Genomic DNA, 19,311 nt, shown 5'->3' with positions numbered 1-19,311 from the left:
TGTTTATTTAAACATTGTTTGTAGTGGTGATCAAAAGGATATATGTAAACACCTGCCAAATAGGGAAATGATTAAATAAATCACAGGACATCCATAAAATGGATAATATACAGCCATCTAAAACAAGGAATTAGATATATACCAGGTAATATGAGATTACCAAATATGCCTAATAAATATCTATATAATATGACTCAATTTTTACAAAACCTGGTCAACCATTTATATATACCTGTGTGTCCACAACTATAAAAGTATGTTAAGGATACTATAAGACGTTTATTCTGAAGGGAAGATGAATAAAGATGGAGATAGGACATAAAAACAAAAACAAAAAACACAAAATGTTAAACAAAAAGTTTACCATGTATGAGATACTCTTATTTATATAAAACTTAATATTTGTGTACATACATAAAAGATGTACAAGACATTTTAAAAGTGATTTTGTTTTAAAAAATTACTGGTTCAAAATCATGCAAGGACGATTTATAATATAAATAATAAATAACAGGTTTCATTATAGTCCAGATTCTACTGGTAGACATGGGGCTGAATTCTAGCTTTGGGACTGGTTAGCTGTGTGACATTGGGCCAGTTATTTATATTCTTTAAGTTTTAGTTTCCTTATCTGTAAAACTGAGATCATAATAGTACTTACCTCACAAAGTAAATGAGATAAAATACATGTAAAATTTTCACAATGCTTGGTACTTTGCTAAAAAATTATTAGCTATTATTATTAGCCACAATAATAACCAATATATTTCTGGATCTAACAGAAACCCTAAAGACAGAATTAGTGTCTCAGAAGTAAATGCATGTTGTTTTTAGGTATTTATTATCCTTTACTACTCTCCTCAGTTCTTCAAGTTTTCTCAGGAAGTCCCGAGGTTTTCACCTAGAGCTTGCAATTTAGATCATCAAAAAAACTGACCATAGCAGCAAAACAAATGTAGTAGAGAAAAGTTAAAATTAGCTCCTTAGGAACATTAGGATCATAGTATGTGAGAAGCCTTTTATATTTGTTAAGTTTTAAGAGTATTTTAAAATTTTGTATTTTTAGCAGTTACTTATACTCTGTAAGCTTTAGTTTCCTTATCTGTAAAATAGATAATAGTACCTACTTCATAAAGTAAATGAGATTATACATGTAAACCACCTAACTCACTATGCTGTCATATATACTTTAAAATCTTTATTTGCTAGATAATTTTACTTAAGCAATTTCTTACTACTCACACCGTATTTTATAAAAACATAGTGTATGTTAATACCAACAGCCTAACATCTCTGGTATGATATTATAGATTTTCCATATTTAATATATTGTTCTATTATAAAAATAAATTTATAAAATATAAATTAAAAAAGACTGTATGAAAAATATAAAGCATATCAACAACTTCCTTAGGTGCCATAAATGGACCTCTGTTAGAGGCTATTGGCTCTCAATTTTGGAGAATGACCGAGGTTGACTGTTGTTCCTCAATAATGTGCATTAGATGGGACGTAATGTTAGTCTTTGTGTGCTTCGAGCAATGGTATCGATTTTTATATTTATTATATTATAAATGACAGACACGTTCAGGACCCAAAAGATAGTAAATTTCTCAAAGACAGGAACTCTGCTTCATTCATTCTGAGATCTTAACAATAGCTATAACATTTAGTAAGCATTTACTGAGGGTTTGGCTTGAGAAGTTTACAGCAAAATGGAACCTGAACTTTATTTATAATATGTCAGACTTGATGTTTATAGATCACTTGCTACAAATAGAACATATATCTAAGTAAATGACACAGCTGATCTGTCAGTGAGAATGTGGTTGACGCATGTGAATTCTAAATTTAAAGCACTTAATGTTTTATGTAAGACACAAGAATAAGACAGCTCTATACTTACACTACATTTAGTGGTAAGGTATGGTTGCATAGTCATTGCATGTTTAACCATGAGCTGGGGTCTTATTTTGCTGAATAAGAACAAAGTGGTTATGCAAGCTACCAATCTTCCAGAATTCACACCTTTATTGTCAGAGTCTGGAAAAACAAACAGAGAAATAAGACACTAAAATATGACAAAGTAGTGGAAATTATACAGAATATTATTTAAATTACTTAATATTATCCCCTAAATAGGTCCAGTATAGTCCTCAATATAATGAATTAGTAGTTCTTATGATAACAGACTTTCTCCATCTCATTTTTTCTTTGGTATAGAAATCACATATTCTCAAGATAAAGAACAAGAAGAGGCCATGCTCTCTACAGAAGGCAAGTTTTATACTAATGGAAATTGAGAAGTTTAGGGATGGGCTTTTGGGAATATATGTGGTATTGGTTATATCTAAAATCAATGGGCTGGGTGTGATGGCTCACACCTGTAATCCCAGCACTTTGGGAGGCCATCACAGGAAAAAGGCTTGAGTCTAGGAATTTGAGATCAGCTTGGACAACACGGGAAATTCCATCTCTACAGAAAAATAAAAAATTTAGCCTGGTGTGGTGACGTGCACTTGTAGTCTCAGTTACTCAGGAGCCGAGGTGGGAGGATTGCTTCACCCCAGGAGTTCTAGGTTGCAGTGAGCTATAATTATGCCACTACAACCCAGCCTGGGTGACAGAGTGAGACCCTGTCTTTAAGAAAAAAAAAAAAAAAAGAAAGGAAGTGAATGTGGGAAAAAAAGCTAGCAATTTAGCTGAGGTGAAACTAAGGGTACTGGGAAAAAAAGAGATGATGCTGTGGTAGAAGAATGTTAAAAAATGGGAGCAACAAACAGAAACTGGAACAATGCTGTAAGACAGCTCTAAACAAAATGCTGTTCAGGTGGGAAGAAAATGTTGCTAATTAGGAAATACACTGGTTCTTAGGAAACAAATTTTTAGAGGAGATTGCAACTTTTTAACATTAAGGGACATCAGTATCACCCCTAAATTCCAGGATGGGGAAAAATAAAAAATCGGACCAAGGAGATAAAAAGAAAAAAAGAGGTACACATGAAAAAAAAAAAAAAAGACTTTATATAAAAAATATAAAGCATATCAACAACTTCCGTAGGTGCCATAAATGAATAGCTGTTAAAGGCTACTGGCTCCCAATTTTGGAGAACAACTGAGGCTGACGTTGTTCCTCATTAATGTGCGTTAGATGGGAAGTAATGCTAGTCTTTGTGTGCTTCAAGCAATGGGTATCTATCTATCTATCCATCTATCTATCTATATATTTGTTTGAGACAGAGTCTCGCTCTGTTGCCCAGGCTGGAGTGTAGCGGCGCGATCTCGGCTCACTGCAAGCTCCGCCTCCTGGGTTCATGCCATTCTCCTGCCTCAGCCTCCCAAGTAGCTGGGACTACAGGCACCCACCACGCTAATTTTTTTTTGTATTTTCAGTAGAGACGGGGTTTCACCGTGTTAGCCAGGATGGTCTCGATCGCCTGACCTCATGATCCACCACCCGCCTTGGCCTCCCAAAGTGTTGGGATTACAGGGGTGAGCCACAGCGCCTGGACCAATTTTTATATTTCTTAAGTAATCATTTATTTATAATTGATTAAAAATTTCAGATTTGTGATTGGTAAATAACACGAGAATATAAAATATTAAGTACTTAATTTGTGATTTTAAACATTTTAATAAATTTCTAGCTCAAGATTAAGCAAACTTTAGGTAACAATTATAAATAATAAATCTTAGGAATGTAATACAAATCTTTAAAAAACACTTTTTATAATAGCTAAAACAATTTCATTTTGAGATAATTTTATATGACTTAGAAGATACCAGTTTTGTGATGAGTATCATTAGCTAGATATATATTAGCCCCTGGATTTTTACTCCTATTCAATGACATCTAAAATTATAATATGCTATTAAAAGATATGTGGAAGAGGTGAGGCCCACGCTTTTATTACAATGCTCTAGATAATCTTAGTCAATCATAACAATATAATCTAGGATACAACATCAAACAGATATCTATATAACAAAAATGTATTTCATTTAAAAGTGAAGTAATCATTAGACAAGCAGAGCCAGAGGGAAAAATGAGAAATGTGCTCAAAATATTTAAAAATATCTTATAAAATCAACTAAAGATCAATATATATATAAAATGTCTTACCAGCTAGAGATTCCTCATATTTAAGAATGTGCTCAACTAGGTTATCAACAAGTTGAGTACAAGCTTTCTTCACAGGTTTATATGAGGAATCCTCTTCGGACTTCAACAACTATACATATATATATACAAAAAAAAATCCCGGTATAATTATTCACTAGGCAATAATAAGATAAACACATTAAAAGTGTCCATAAGTAATACACTTTTCAATTTGTCATTAACAATTTAGTACTCAAAGTGCAAATTAATGAAACAAAAATATATATGTTTAAAAATATAAACCAGTAATTTAGCAATACTTTCAATTTTACTACAAAGTACTTAAATTGCTGTGTAAGACCTAAGGTAAGATGTGAAAGATGTAGAAAAGATGAACTTCCCTTTCTCCCTATTCCAATCAAAAACATAGTATCACACAATACTAGCTGAATTATTTTAAATAATTAATAACTGCACCTTAAAAGGCAATTATAAAACGTAAGGGTAAATTTCTGCATTATCCTTTGCAAAATCACAAACAATGCTAGAAAAGTGTTATGAATAATGAGATGAGGATAGAGATCATTCTAAATACAGCTAAAAAGTAAAACCAATCTAATCTTTCATAATCAAAGGTCAACAGAAGAGTCATAAGGTATATCTGTTTTGCTAAGAAAAGCTAGCTAATATAATTCTGAGGATATTGAAGGAATCTAAATGTGTATTTGATTTCTGTGAAGAGTTCCACTGCTGTTAAATATAACTTTCTCTGCAATAATGGAAATGTTCTATATCATTGCTGTCCAATATGGTTTCCAAGAGTCACATGCAGCTATTAAGCACTTGCAATGTACCTACTGTGATTGAGGAATTAAAATTAAATAAAATAAAAATTGAAATTAACATTAAAAAAAATGCATGTGGCTTATAGTTGGGCACAAGCTTGGGCAGCACAAGCTGAAACTTTCCCTATAAGATACATAAATGGGCCGGGCGCGGTGGCTCAAGCCTGTAATCCCAGCACTTTGGGAGGCCGAGACGGGCGGATCACGAGGTCAGGAGATCGAGACCATCCTGGCTAATACGGTGAAACCCTGTCTCTACTTAAAAATACAAAAAACTAGCCGGGCGACGAGGCGGGCGCCTGTAGTCCCAGCGACTCGGGAGGCTGAGGCAGGAGAATGGCGTAAACCCGGGAGGCGGAGCTTGCAGTGAGCTGAGATCCGGCCACTGCACTCCAGCCTGGGTGGCAGAGCAAGACTCCGTCTCAAAAAAAAAAAAAAAAAAAAAAAAAAAGATACATAAATGATTAAAACAACTGACAGCAACCAGAGTAACATAACACACACACTGCCCCTTTTCCTCCAATTTAAAGAAATAAAGTAGACAGCTTCAATGTACTAGGTTTCAACTATGAACCGCAAATTCTTCCTGCCCCATTCTCTAATTTCCTTAAAGCACCTATTAATATCACGTTCTAGTTTGATCTTTTCTGAGACAGTGTCTCATTGTCACTCAGGCTGGAGTGCAGTGGCACAATCAAAGCTCACTGCAGCCTTGACCTCCCGGGGTCAGCCTCCCATACAGCTGGGACCACAGGCGTGAGTCAACATGCCCGGCTTATTTTTGTATAGTTTGTAGAGATGGGGTTCTCTATGTTGCCCAAGCTGGTCTTAAACTCTTGGGCTCAAGTGATCCACCTCCCTCCCTCTCCCAAAGTGCTGGGATTATAGGCATGAGCCACCACGCCCGGCTTAGCTTGGTCTTTTATTTAATGGTAGGAGTAGAAAACTACCCTCTCTCATCCTTGGTTTTCCTTTTTCATTTCCAAGGCTTCAGGTACACACAAAAGAATTAACCATAAATTTTGATTCATGACACACCATTACCACTTGTATATGCCCTTTTAATTTACTAATAAATAATGGCATAATTTGAATCCAAATCAAGAACAATTTTAATATCTCGTATCTCCCAATGTGCTCCTTCCCTTATCCCATTTTCCTGTTTCACACGTAAGGTAATCACTATCAGAAAATTTATCATCTACTTGTTTTTTAAAAAAAGTATAAGCTGTATGCTATTTATAGTTTTCTTTGATTTTCCACTTTCTAAAAAGGTAGTATACTTGATGTAGTCTTGTGAGATTTGCTTTTTTCACTCAACATTATGCCACTATGATCTAGGTTGTTGCATACAGCTGTATTTTACCGATTTTCACTGCTGTACAACACCCCACTGTCTGCCTATATGTTAATTCATTTATCCACTCTTTTGTAGATAGGTTAATCCCTATTTTAGTACAACTAAGCATTCTTGTATATGCCTCCTGATGCAAATATGCAAGATTCTTTTGTGTGTATATATACTTGAAGTCGAACTGCTGGGTCATTAGATATATGCATTGTTCAATTTCACAAGATAATGCTTTTATGAGATAATTTTATGAAACTGTTGTTTTTCAAAGTGGCTGTAATATTTTCTCAATTATCATCTGTATTAAGAGATACTATCTGATCCCTCTTTTCCATCACTTGTGATTGTCTGACTTCTCCACTTTTGTCAATAAAATGGTATAGAAAGTGGTCTTGATTTGTATTTCTTACTTTACTAATGGGCTTGAACACAGTATAGGCCCTATATGCTATTTTCCCCATGAAATGCCTATTAATGAACTTTACCTATTTTTCTACTGGGACACTTGACTTATACTGGTTTTGTAGGAGAGGAGTTCTTATATATTTATTCTTGGTATTAATGGTTGATTACATATGTGCCAAATATCTTTTCCCATTTTGTGACTTGTATTTTCACTTCAATCTTTTAAGGTTAATGGTTTTTGTCCCTTGTTTAAGACATCCTTCCCTACCCAGAGATCAAAAATATATTCAGGCTGGGCATGGTGGCACATGCTTGTAGTCCCAGCTACTCAAGAGGCTGAGGTAGAAGGATCACTTGAGCCTAGGAGTTTGAGTCCAGCCTGGGCAACACAGCAAGACCACGCCATTAAAAAAAAATATATATTTATACAAAATAAAATATGTACTCAGCAATAAATAAAAAATATAAAAATAAAAATATGTAACTCCATTATATATATATAATTTAAAAAATTTTTTCTCCTATATTTTATTCTAAAAGTTTTAAAGTTCTCCTTTAATCTATATGGAGTTGATTTTTCAGCTGAAGTATGAATCTTTTTCTTTTTTTTAATTCTTATGGACAGTCAAATAGCCCAACTCCATTTACTAAACAGTCTATCTTTTCTCCATCATCTGCAATGCCACTTCCGTTTTATAGCAAGCATATTCTATTTGTGTAAGCCTGTTTTCTGGGCTCTCTATCCTGTTCCATTGTTCTATTTAGTACTGATCTACTTATTACTGCTATTAATTATGTAATGTATCTTTGAAAATAAGTCCCGATATTTTGTAAGGCAAGTCAGTGTTCCAGCTTTTACAGAAATTATTTATTTTTACCTTTTCTCTGCTTTTCCATATATATTTCACAATCACCTTGATATATTTAAATTTTTTTATTCATGATTTTGAAGAACGCTCACAGTTTCCCATTTTGCATTATTTTCATTTTAGGTTTTGTAGTTTTATCTGTCAGATTAAGGAATTTACATTTTATCCTCATTTATTATAAGTAATCATTCAAGGATATTGAATTTTATCAAAAATTTTTCTTGCCCACTCTGAAATGATTTCTTCTACTTTAATGTTAACCTACACACATATATTAGCCATGCACTCATAATATAAAAGAACTAATCAAGGTGCATAAAATTGTTTTAAAGTATAATTTAGTTTGCTCATTTAAAAAATTCCTTTTAAAGGTACCAACATTCCCAGTGATATAGGTACATTTTTACACCATCTTAATATTTTATTATGAAAAACTTCAGCCATACAAAAGAGTTGAAAAAAGTTTTATCATGAACACTCTCTAACCACCATCATCTAGATTCTACCATTAAAAACATTTTTTGTGTGTGAGACAGGGTCTCACTCTGTTCCCCAGAAGAAAGTGCAGTTGCATAATCACAGTTCACTGCACCCTAAAAATCCCGTGCTCAAGTGATCCTCCTGCCTCTGCCTCCCAAGTAGCTGGATCTACAGGCACAGGCCACAATGCTCAGCTAATTTTATTTATTTATGTTTTTTAGAGATGGGGTCTCAGTATGTTGTCCAGGCTGGTCTAAAACTCCAGGCTTCAAATGATCCTCCTGCCTCAACCTTCTGAGAGGCTGGGATTCCGGGTGCAAGCTACTGAGCCTGGCTCCAGGATCCTGCCTTTAAGACTTTATTCTGCTGGGATGAACACACACACACACACACACACACACAAACATGTGTGTATACATGTATGCATATGCATACACACACACCTATATCCATTTTACTTCCAACACATTTCAAAGTAAACTTGAGACTTCAGCATACTCCCCATTTTTTCCTTGAGATAAAACGCACATGCAATAAAATGCACAAATTTTTAGTGTACATTTGCTCAGTTTTGTCAAATGCATTTATCATTGTAACTCAAGTTCACCAAGATACAGAACAGTTGTTCTCAATCTTTAACTTGTATCTGAATCACCTGGAGAGAGACTGTTAAAATACAGAATTATGGGCTCTACCCTCAGAGTTACTGATGAATTAAGTCTGGAGTAGGGCCTGAGAATTTGCATTTCTTTTTTTTTTTTTTTTGAGACGGAGTCTCACTCTGTCGCCGGGGCTGGAGTGCAGTGGCCGGATCTCAGCTCACTGCAAGCTCCGCCTCCCGGGTTCACGCCATTCTCCTGCCTCAGCCTCCCGAGTAGCTGGAACTACAGGCGCCCGCCACCTTGCCCGGCTAGTTTTTTGTATTTTTTAGTAGAGACGGGGTTTCACCGTGTTAGCCAGGATGGTCTCGATCTCCTGACCTCGTGATCCGCCCGTCTCGGCCTCCCAAAGTGCTGGGATTACAGGCTTGAGCCACCGCACCCGGCGAGAATTTGCATTTCTAATAAATCCCCAGATAATGCTGGTAACTTTTAGAACCACTGATAGAGACGACGACCGTCATCCCTGAAAGTTCCCTCATGTCCTTTCCCAGTCAATCCCCAGCTCCCTGCAGCCACTATTCTGATTTTTTCCAGTATAGATTAGCTTTACCTCTCCTAGAATTTTGTATAAATGGAATTATAGTATGTACTCTTCTATGTAAGGCTTCTTTTACTCTGCATAATGTTTTCATTATTTATGTTGCTGTACGTTTCGACAGTCTGTTCTTTTTTGATGTGGAGTACTATTAAATTGTATGGAATCATCATAGTTTATCCATTCACTGGTTGATAGAGATAAAATATTTCATTGTAAACTCAGAAAGATCTTGCTCTGGATTACAAAGGACAGGAACAGATGAAACATGGGTAACCCTTAACTGTTTTTCATTGCCTGTATTTTCCTTACAAACTGAAAAAGGATCAGTCTCAGATCATAAATAAGTCAAATGAATGGCATTGTAAAATCTATTTAATTTTTGTGTACCCATCACAGGGCTATGGATGTGTTTTTTGAAGAAGACTGTCATGAAGAGCTACTCAATTTATGGTAGTGGTTTAAACTAACTGGAGTACATTTTAGAAATAAAAAAAATGTGAGGACCTTCATGACAGAAGTTATTCTTCCACATCCTACTGAAAAATGCCAAAAAACAATGAATTGTTAAAGGTTATAAAGGAATGATAGCACCATACATTTAAAAATGATACACTGGCCGGGCACGGTGGCTTGTGCCTGTAATCTCAGTACTTTGGGAGGCCAAGGCGGGCAGATCACCTGAGGTCAGGAGTTCAAGACCAGCCTGGTCAACATGGTGAAACCCCGTCTCTACTAATACAATAAAAGTAGCTGGGCGTGGTGGTGGGTGCCTGTAATTCCAGATACTCAGGAGGCTGAGGCAAGAGAATTGCTTGAACCCAGGAGGCGGAGGTTGCAGTTAGCGGAGATCACACCACTGCATTCCACCCTGGGCGACAAGAGTGAAACTCCGCCTCAAAAACAAAAACAAAAACAAAAAAGATATACTAAGCTTGAGTAATACAGTGACATCCTGTCTCAAAAAAAAAAAAAAAAAAAAAAAAGAAGCAAAAGAGGCTAAACATGGTAGGGCATGCCTGTGGTTCCAGCTAAATGGGAGGCTGAGGACAAAGGACTGCTTGAGCCAGGGACGTTGAGGTCACAGTGGGCCATGATGGTGCCACTGTACTCCAGCATGCATGACAGAGCAAGACTCTGTCTCCAAAAAAAAAAAAAAGATATACTAACATAATTATTTAGACAACGAACAGAGTTTAGTACATGTGGGAATTTGAAGCTATTTCAGTAGTACTTCAAGTTTCCCTAGAAAAACATATTCAATAATTGGGGAGAGTCAATGATCTACAAAAAACAATCAAGAACAACAAAACCCCCAAAACCCAATCCAAAAATAAAAATTAGAAATATCTGAAATTGGACTGAACGCAATACATGTATATGTGCTCATGTAAAAACAGTAAGCATGTCAATTATTCTGGACTCAATAATTTGTAATAACTACAGCAGTCCATTCTTTATATCCTTCCTAGCTTCTCTTAACATTTATGCATACACGTTATAATTGCTCACAGGAGTTATGTTTCTGTCATATATATATGTGTATGTGTATATATATACACATTTGAGTTTGTTTTCTTTCACTAAAGCAAACTCTGCTAGTATAAGGAAATATATCACAAAGTTACAGTATCAATGGTAAACTAAGTTGTTGGCAGAAACTAAAGTAGGAAAGCATAGAATAGGCAGCATGAATAGGATGAATAAACTAACTTACTAACTAAATAAATGGGACTAGAGAATAAAGATACAAAGAATGTACAAGTAAAACTATCATTGCTAAGAGATTATAAAAATGGTCATGTCCTTTCCGCTTCTAATTTGCTAATACAGAAGGATATTATTTTAGATTCTTTTTAGTAATCCTAAATAGTGACATTTCTGATAGTTACATTGAATTCTTACTTGATTATTTATAGTAAACTATCAAACGAAATACATGATTTAGAGCCTTTTAGAAAACATGATGTACCTTTTGGGATGGCTGACATAAACTTAACTAAGGTGGTCATAAGGCTCTGTGATATAGAGCTAATTATTTGATTTAGGAAAGAAATGATGCCAAATATATCATGTAAAAATATGAAATGAAAGATGATTTAAGAAGACAGCCTAAGATTTACACACTGAAAACACCATGAAGGTTTTTTAAAAGACATCGTAAGAAAGTAATGTACTACTTTTACCATCACACCAAAATGGCTAAAGTTTTTTAAAAAAGACTGACAATAACGAGAATTGATGAGGATGTGGAGCAACTGGAACTTTCACACACTGATAGTGGAAATGAAAAATGGTTTAGTAATTTTGGAAAAACATTTTGACAGTTTCTCACTCACCATATGACCCTGTAATCACATTCCTAGGAATTTACCCAAGATAAATGAAAACATACAACTGCATAAAACCTTATACACCAATATTCACAGCAGCATTATTCATAACACCCCCAAACTGGAAAGAACCCAAAAGTCCACAAAATGGTGAATAATGAAATTATGATATATCCATGCCATTGAAACTACTCAGCAATAAAAAGGTATATTAATATATTAGCAACAAGAATGAATCAACATTCTAAGTTTAGAAAGTCAAACACAAGATTGCAGACTGTATGATTCCATTGATATGAACTTCTAAAAAGGTACAACTATAGTGACAAAAAGTAGATCAATAGTTTTCTAGGGCCAGGAAGAGAGGATCAACTGCAAAAAGGCATGAGGAAGTTTTTTAGGGTAATATCCTCTATGCTCATTGTGTTGGAGGTTACATGACTGTATATCATCACTTAAATTCATCGAAGATCAATCACTGAAAATGGGACAACTAGACATGTGCTTCCTGCTGTGATGCAATAATATTCACCACCACCTATGAGGTATTTGTCTCCCAGATTAAAAATTGAACTTTAATCATATTAAGCCTCTAGATTTCACTAAGAGTTTACTTGAAAACTGGTGGATGGAGGAACAACTTAAATGACACCAGAAAAAAAGTGACCTATTAAATCCAGAATGTGGGAGATTCTACAGAAAAACATACAAGTGGCATGAGAAAAGGGAGTTGAGGGGCAAACTATTATAAGAGACTTAAGAGTATATCAACCAAAGCAACTGCAAACCAACTATAAAAATACATTTTTGAGACAGGAAAATATGAACGCTGAATAGGTATTAGTTATGGAATAATGCATTACTATTTTGATATAAATGATAATTTTTTTTTAAAGCCATTATCTGCTAGAGATAGATAGATGCTAAAGTATCTATGAGTGAGATAATATAAAGTTTGGCATTTGTTTTAAAAGTATTACAGGCTGGGCATGGTAGCTCATGCCTGTAATCTCAGCACTTGGGGAGGCCAAGGTGGGCAGATCACCTGAGGTCAGGAGTTTGAGACCAGCCTGGCCAACATGGTGAAACTTCATCTCTACTAAAAATACAAAAATTAGCTGGGTGAGGTGGCAAGTGCCTGTAACCCCAGCTACTTGGGAGGCTGAGGTAGGAGAATCCCTTGAACTCGGGAGGCGGAGGTTGCAGTGAGCTGGCTGAGATGGTGCCACTGCACTCCAGTTTGGGCGACAGAGTGAGATTCCGTCTCCCAAAAAAAAAAAAAAAAAAAAAAAAAAAAGGATTATGGAAAACAAAGGAAGAAAGAAAGAAAGGAGAAAACCAGATAGGGGAAGGATAGCTATAACAAGGCGGTGAAAATGCTGGTAATTTTTGAAGCTGAGTGATGGATATTTCTGCCTATGTGAAATTTTCTAAAATAAAAAATTTAACAACTCACAGGGAGATAAACATTTCTATTTATGAAACTTAAAAAAAACCACTAGTTGTGGTTTGATTCTGTACTACTAAAGGAAATTCTATGCATAACATACTAAATCATGTAATTATATTTTTAATGCAATATATTGATCCATTTATAAATCTTGCATCTATTATTTACAGAGATTAAAAAAAAAATTATCTGGAAAGAAGGTAAGATAGAATTTTAGTTAATGATTCAGAAAACTTACTTCTATAATAGGCAACTGAAGGCCAGGTGCAGTGGCTCATGCCTATAATCCCAGCACTTTGGGAGGCCGAGGCAGGCAGATCACCTGAGGTCAGGAGTTTGAGACCAGCCTGGCCAACATGGTGAAACCCCATCTCTACTAAAAATACAAAAATTAGCCGGGCGTGGTGGCGGACACCTGTAATCCTAGCTACTCTGGAGTCTGAGGCAGGAGAATTGCTTGAACCCAGGAGGTGGAGGTTGAAGTGAACCAAGATTGTGCCACTGCACTCCAGCCTGGGCGACAGCGAAGAGAGCGAGACTCCGTCTCAAAAAACAAACAAACAAAAAAACCAGGCAGCTGAATTAGAGAAATTAACAAAATCATCCAGCCTAACATATTGAAATAAATTTTCCCTACCAAAAGAACTCAAAAGGTTCTTTTAAATCATAGTCAAACAAAACAAAACAAAAAAACCTAACCTATTAAATTTTATGTTACCAGGAGTCAAAAGAACACTCACATTTTGAAGGAGTTGCTCAAACCAGTCATATCCAGTATCTCTGCATGCTGCAACCTAAGGGGTGATGAAAAGTATCAAAGTTAGAAATATATTTAAAAATCTGAATAAAATACACTTTTGTTATGCTTTAGCCTGAAACATGTTTCAATTCTCTCAATTCAAAAGTTTATTTTTAAAGTAAACTATTTTTTCAGTAACACAACTATTTACTAATGTTATAGAACTTTATTCTAAAAATATCTTGGAAAACATTGAAGAAATTAGTTTAATGTATTGAAGTTTAATACGGCACTAAATGTTTAAAGTGGCACAAGTTTAAAATGGCACAATAACTTGAACTACAGTCTGTGAGGAAAATCTGCAATATCTTAAACAGTAAGAACAAAAATATTTGTTTCTTATTACCCTTCTAGATGGCACATTTTAAAGACATCAATATAAATTTAGAAGATGATGTAACTGAATATACAGAATTCCTTTTTTTTTTTTTTTTTGAGGGATCTTGCTATTATATTGCCCAGGCTGGAGTGTAGCGCCTATTCACAGGCATGATTACAGTATACTGCAGCTTTGAACTCCTGGTTCAAGGATCTCTTGATCCCCCGTCTCAGACTCCTGGGCAGCTGGGATTATAGGCATATACCACACTGTGACTGGCAAAAATTTCTTATATTAAAAACACAAAATGTATAGCTTATGCATAATAAAAAGATTTAGCTAATCCATATTCATAATTTCTGAAAAAAGTAGGCATTACTATCTTTGCAGATTATTACCCTTGGGTGATTGTATCTGTTCTTCCATTTCTCCTTTCCCTCCCTGTTTTTAATTGCTGGAGGAATAGGAAAATCTCAGTATCACTGTTTACATCAATTAATGCCAAGAAGTAGGGCTATACGGAAACATCAACGACATGTTACTTGCATCCCTTGAGCATCTCCAGATATATAAAGTAAAGGCAGCAGTACGAAATGTCAAGATTAATGAAATATCTCATTATTGTCTCTTCCTTCATAAGACACGTAGGCCTCAATTAGGTCTGGATCAACAGTGACCACACCCTTGTTCCAGTCCTTCTTACCACATCGGTAATGTTTAAAATTTTCCTTGTCATTGCTTCTTTGTCACTGTGTGGAGTTGGAGTAAACCAGAGTTTCTGGAATGTTTCATTTACTAATTTCTAGAAGAAAGAGAAATTTCAAATTAACTAATTATAACAAATATGGCAATTTCACAATTCCAAATTATCATTAGGCCCAACACAAAGCTATAAATAACTAATTTTTAAACAATATGAATGGGTGATACTATCCCTAGCCTGGAACTTCTTCATACTATACACTCAAATGTTTATGATCAAACTAAAAAATGTATTTACTGCTTTTGGAGAAGTTGTTGTTACAGTGTTTGCTAAACTTAAAAAAAGAATTATATATATTATTACATATAAATGTAAATTTACTAAAGAATTTAGGACTAAAATTTTTTTATGTATACATAATAGCTGTACACATTTATGAAGTGTATTTGAACTTTTGATACAAGCATACCATGTATAATGATCAAATCAGGATAACTGGGGTATCCATCACCCGAAGCATTTATCATTTCTTTGTGTTAGGAACATTCCATTTCCACTCTTCTAGTTATTTTGAAATGTACAATAAATTATTGTTAACTATAGTCACCCTATTGTGCTACTGAATACTAAATTTTATTCCTTCTAGGTGTATTTTTGATAACCGTGAACCAACCCGTCTTTATTCAACTCCTCACAACCCTTCCCTCCCTCTGCTAACCATCATTCTATTCTCTATCCTATGAGATAAATTTTTTTTAAGCTTCCACATTTGAGTGAAAATATGTGCTATTTTCTGTGCCTGGCTTATTTCACTTAACATAATGAAACAAAGTATTTATCTAATAATTTAGAAAAGTAAAAACATAACATTTGAAAATTAAAATAATCCATGAGAAACCTTTGAATATAATGCAATCTCTATAATAACAATCAATAAGTCAATTAACACACACATGCACATTTTTTGAGATGGAGTCTCACTCTGTTGCCCAGGCAGAAGTGCAGCAGCAAGATTATAGCTCACTGCAGCCTTGAATTCCTGGGCTCAAGTAATCTTCCTGTGTCAGTCTCTAGTGTAGTTGGAACTACAAGCACGCTCTACTATGTTTGGCGAAATTTTTAAAAATTATTTACATTATTTTATTTTTTATAGAAATAGGATTCTTACTATGTTGCCCAGGCTGATCTTCAACTCCTGGCCTCAAGCCATTCTCCTGCCTTGGCCTCCCAAAGTGCTGGGATTATAGGCATGAGCTACTATGGCCAGTCTTAAATAGATCTTATCATTGTGGAACTGGTTGGTTAAGATCAGATTATAATAATTAAAATAAAAATCTAGAAATAAAAAAGTATTAAAGTATTTTTCTTAAGTTTATAAACTAAAAACGATGATTCACTGTAAAGTTTTTGGATATATTTAAAATCAACATTTAGGTGCAATAAACATTTAACTTATTTTAAACATTAATGAAAAATAAATTTAAAAGTCAACATTACCTTAATGCCCTCTTCATCATTGACTCTGCGAATCATTTTTACACACATTTCTGTGATTTTTGGAAATGTTGGCTGTTCAATACAAATGTCTCTGAGAATCTTTATTACTCTTTTCCTGACACTGATACCAGTATCCTAAAAACAGAAAGGTATTTTTAAGTGTCAGAAAAAGTGAGATGCCTTACGTGTGAAATTAGAAAACACGTATCCACACGCAGTATGTTCGCTATTTGTTAACATGATAAACACATTTGACATATTTGCTCTTTACATGCTTTCTTACTGCTACTATAAATGCGGTTTTATTATATTGTCTTTACTTTTAAAGTATGATATCTAATATATAGAAACATATTTTATAGTTAAGCCCTGGACACAAGACTAGAAGTATACGCTTGTAAAAATTAAACAAGAAAACAAACGTAAGCTTTAATATAGTGTCTGGCACTTAAACAGCACACGAAGTATCACTTATAAAGTTACTTCATAAAATTGTTTAACCTGAATCTAATCAAACCTTTGGCATTATCTTATGGTTATTTCTTTTTTTTTTGAGATGGAGTTTTGCTCTTGTCGCCCAGGCTGGGGTACAATGGTGCGATCTCAGCGCACTGCAACTTCTGCCTCCCAGGCTCAAGTGATTCTCCTGCCTCAGCCTCCCAGGTAGCTGGGATTACAGGCGCATACCACCATGCCTACCTAATATTTGTATTTTTAGTAGAAACAGTGTTTCACCATGTTGGCCAGGCTGGTCTCAAACTCCTGATCTTGTGTGATCCACCTGCCTCAGCCTCCCAAAGAGCTGGGATTACAGGCATGAGGCACTGCACCTGGCCTATCTTATGGTTTATAAAAGATACAAAACACAAGTTAAATTAAACAAAGCATGGGAAGGTAACAAAGGATCACGCCTTTTTAATCAGTCAATGTCATATGGGAAGTATGTAAAAAAGAAAAAAAAAGAAGAATATAGTCTTCAATTTGAAGACATGACCCCCAAATGCAACATATTACCTTTGACTGAATTCTGATTCTTAAAAAAGAAGAATGAAAAAACATTTTTAGGACAACGGAGGATCTAAGACTAGTATTCAGATGATATTAGAGAGTGTTAATTTGGGTGAGATAGTGGTTTGTTTATACAGCACAGTATCATTTTTTTGGTGATTCAAACTGAAGTGTTCACAAGAAAAGTAGTAAAAAATGTTTGACTTAAAATAATTTAGCAGAAAGTACAGATGAAGTATGGAGGTAGGTACAAGGGTGTTCACTGTACTATTTTTCTTTCTTTTTTTTTTTTTTTGAGACGGAGTCTGGCTCTGTGGCCCAGGCTGGAGTGTGGTGGCCGGATCTCAGCTCACTGCAAGCTCCGCCTCCCAGGTTCATGCCATTCTCCTGCCTCCGCCTCCCAAGTAGCTGGGACTACAGGCGCCCGCCTCGTCGCCCGGCTAGTTTTTTGTATTTTTTAGTAGAGACGGGGTTTCACCGTATTAGCCAGGATGGTCTCGATCTCCTGACCTTGTGATCCGCCCGTCTCAGCCTCTCAAAGTGCTGGGATTACAGGCTTGAGCCACCGCGCCCGGCCTGTACTATTTTTCTTTAACAAACTTTCATATTTAGAGTTTTAAAAATAAAAAGCATCAGACATGTAGTGTGCAAAGTTATTAATCTCCATTATGTGATTTTAGCAATTCCCAAAATATTTTAGGATATTTTACTAGGGTTACCAATACCAGAGTTCATTAGATATTTGGGAATCCTGTGATGGAAACCCTAAGAAGGAAAAAAAAATTTTCCAGCCTTTCTCTAAATTATTTGTTTCTTAACCAAAATTTATGCCTAGTTGAAGCTAAAAATTACTCTATACTTCTGTCACACAATATTCTGATACTAGGCCAAGGGTGACAAAATAAACTCTTGTCATTGAGGTAATACTTGATTTTGTGCACTAGTGCATCTATGTTGAGTTCTACAGTAAGTCAATATGCCTGCAGTGGGTAGTGTGGAGATTCCACAGATATTTCCTAATGCCAATGTTTCCTTTTATTTTTCAGAAAGATGCTTCAGAGCCAGAGAATTCCATGATGTATGCAGAACTTCTTAAGTTTATTCTTAAACCTCAAAGAACTTTTGGGCTTAACTTGTAGGTATCTGAGCTCATCATTACTCAGCTTTAAGGAAACAAGAAGATGCACATAAGGGATCCAAAAATATTGTCAGATACCAGTGCTCTGTACTTGTCTCTCACTGAAATAATTCTTCTTGTTTATATATATACATACATGCATATATACATAAAATCACTCTAAATTCTTGTTCAAAAACATTTAACTATCCCTGTGGCTCCTATCATCTACTCATTGTAAACTGGTGTAATTAAAAAGAAATAGCAACTGAAAAAAGGAATCCAATTATTACCAATGATTTGTTTTATGATATTGCAAGGGCTATTCTTGAAAATATGTACTTGTTTAGAAAGTGGCAATAGTTCATAAATTAGACAATATAAATATATAATTGGTACATTTATTTTTCTAGCTTAACACTTTAAAACAAAACATGATACTTGAAAGGCAAAATTATATTCATGAATCATTATAAAAATGACAAACAAACATACCAATATTCTTTCAATCAGCATATCATAATACTGTTCAGCAAGCTGAGGTCGACAAAGGACAAATCGACCTAGTAATTCTACTGCTGCTTCTCGGACACTAGTTGAATTATCCATCAATCGTCCATGAACACCTCGTTGCATATCAAGCTAAAGAAAAATGAAGAAAAAAAAGCAATTTATACCTAAATAGAGTGAATATTCCAATTTCAATAGAAAAGAAAGAATCATTTTTGCTTTTTACCCTTGCTAGAATACTGGGGTCTACAGCAACAACCTCAGACAAACACTTCATGGCTTTTGTTCGAACAGCAATTGCATTTTCACCAAGAACTCGCAGGATC

The 19,311-nt window shown here is 35.0% G+C and overlaps 1 protein-coding gene across 4 annotated transcripts in view; it reads right to left on the bottom strand.

Annotated features, from left to right (window-relative positions):
* Positions 1 to 19,311, bottom strand: part of NIPBL (NIPBL cohesin loading factor) — a 196,286-nt gene that overhangs the window by 26,207 nt on the left and 150,768 nt on the right. For all 4 annotated transcript variants that reach the window (XM_033179374.1, XM_033179378.1, XM_033179376.1 and 1 more), the window contains 7 exons: positions 19,212 to 19,310; positions 18,971 to 19,117; positions 16,351 to 16,485; positions 14,854 to 14,952; positions 13,773 to 13,826; positions 4,124 to 4,232; positions 1,907 to 2,043 (listed from right to left, as the gene is read on the bottom strand). In XM_033179374.1, the coding sequence (XP_033035265.1) occupies positions 1,907 to 2,043; positions 4,124 to 4,232; positions 13,773 to 13,826; positions 14,854 to 14,952; positions 16,351 to 16,485; positions 18,971 to 19,117; positions 19,212 to 19,310 (780 nt within the window). The remainder of the gene's footprint in view (positions 1 to 1,906; positions 2,044 to 4,123; positions 4,233 to 13,772; positions 13,827 to 14,853; positions 14,953 to 16,350; positions 16,486 to 18,970; positions 19,118 to 19,211; position 19,311) is intronic.

Source organism: Trachypithecus francoisi, unplaced genomic scaffold, assembly GCF_009764315.1.
Source record: "Trachypithecus francoisi isolate TF-2019V2 unplaced genomic scaffold, Tfra_2.0 Lachesis_group2, whole genome shotgun sequence".
NCBI classification, from domain to species: domain Eukaryota; kingdom Metazoa; phylum Chordata; class Mammalia; order Primates; family Cercopithecidae; genus Trachypithecus; species Trachypithecus francoisi.
This window is presented reverse-complemented; position numbering and strand designations above follow the sequence as displayed.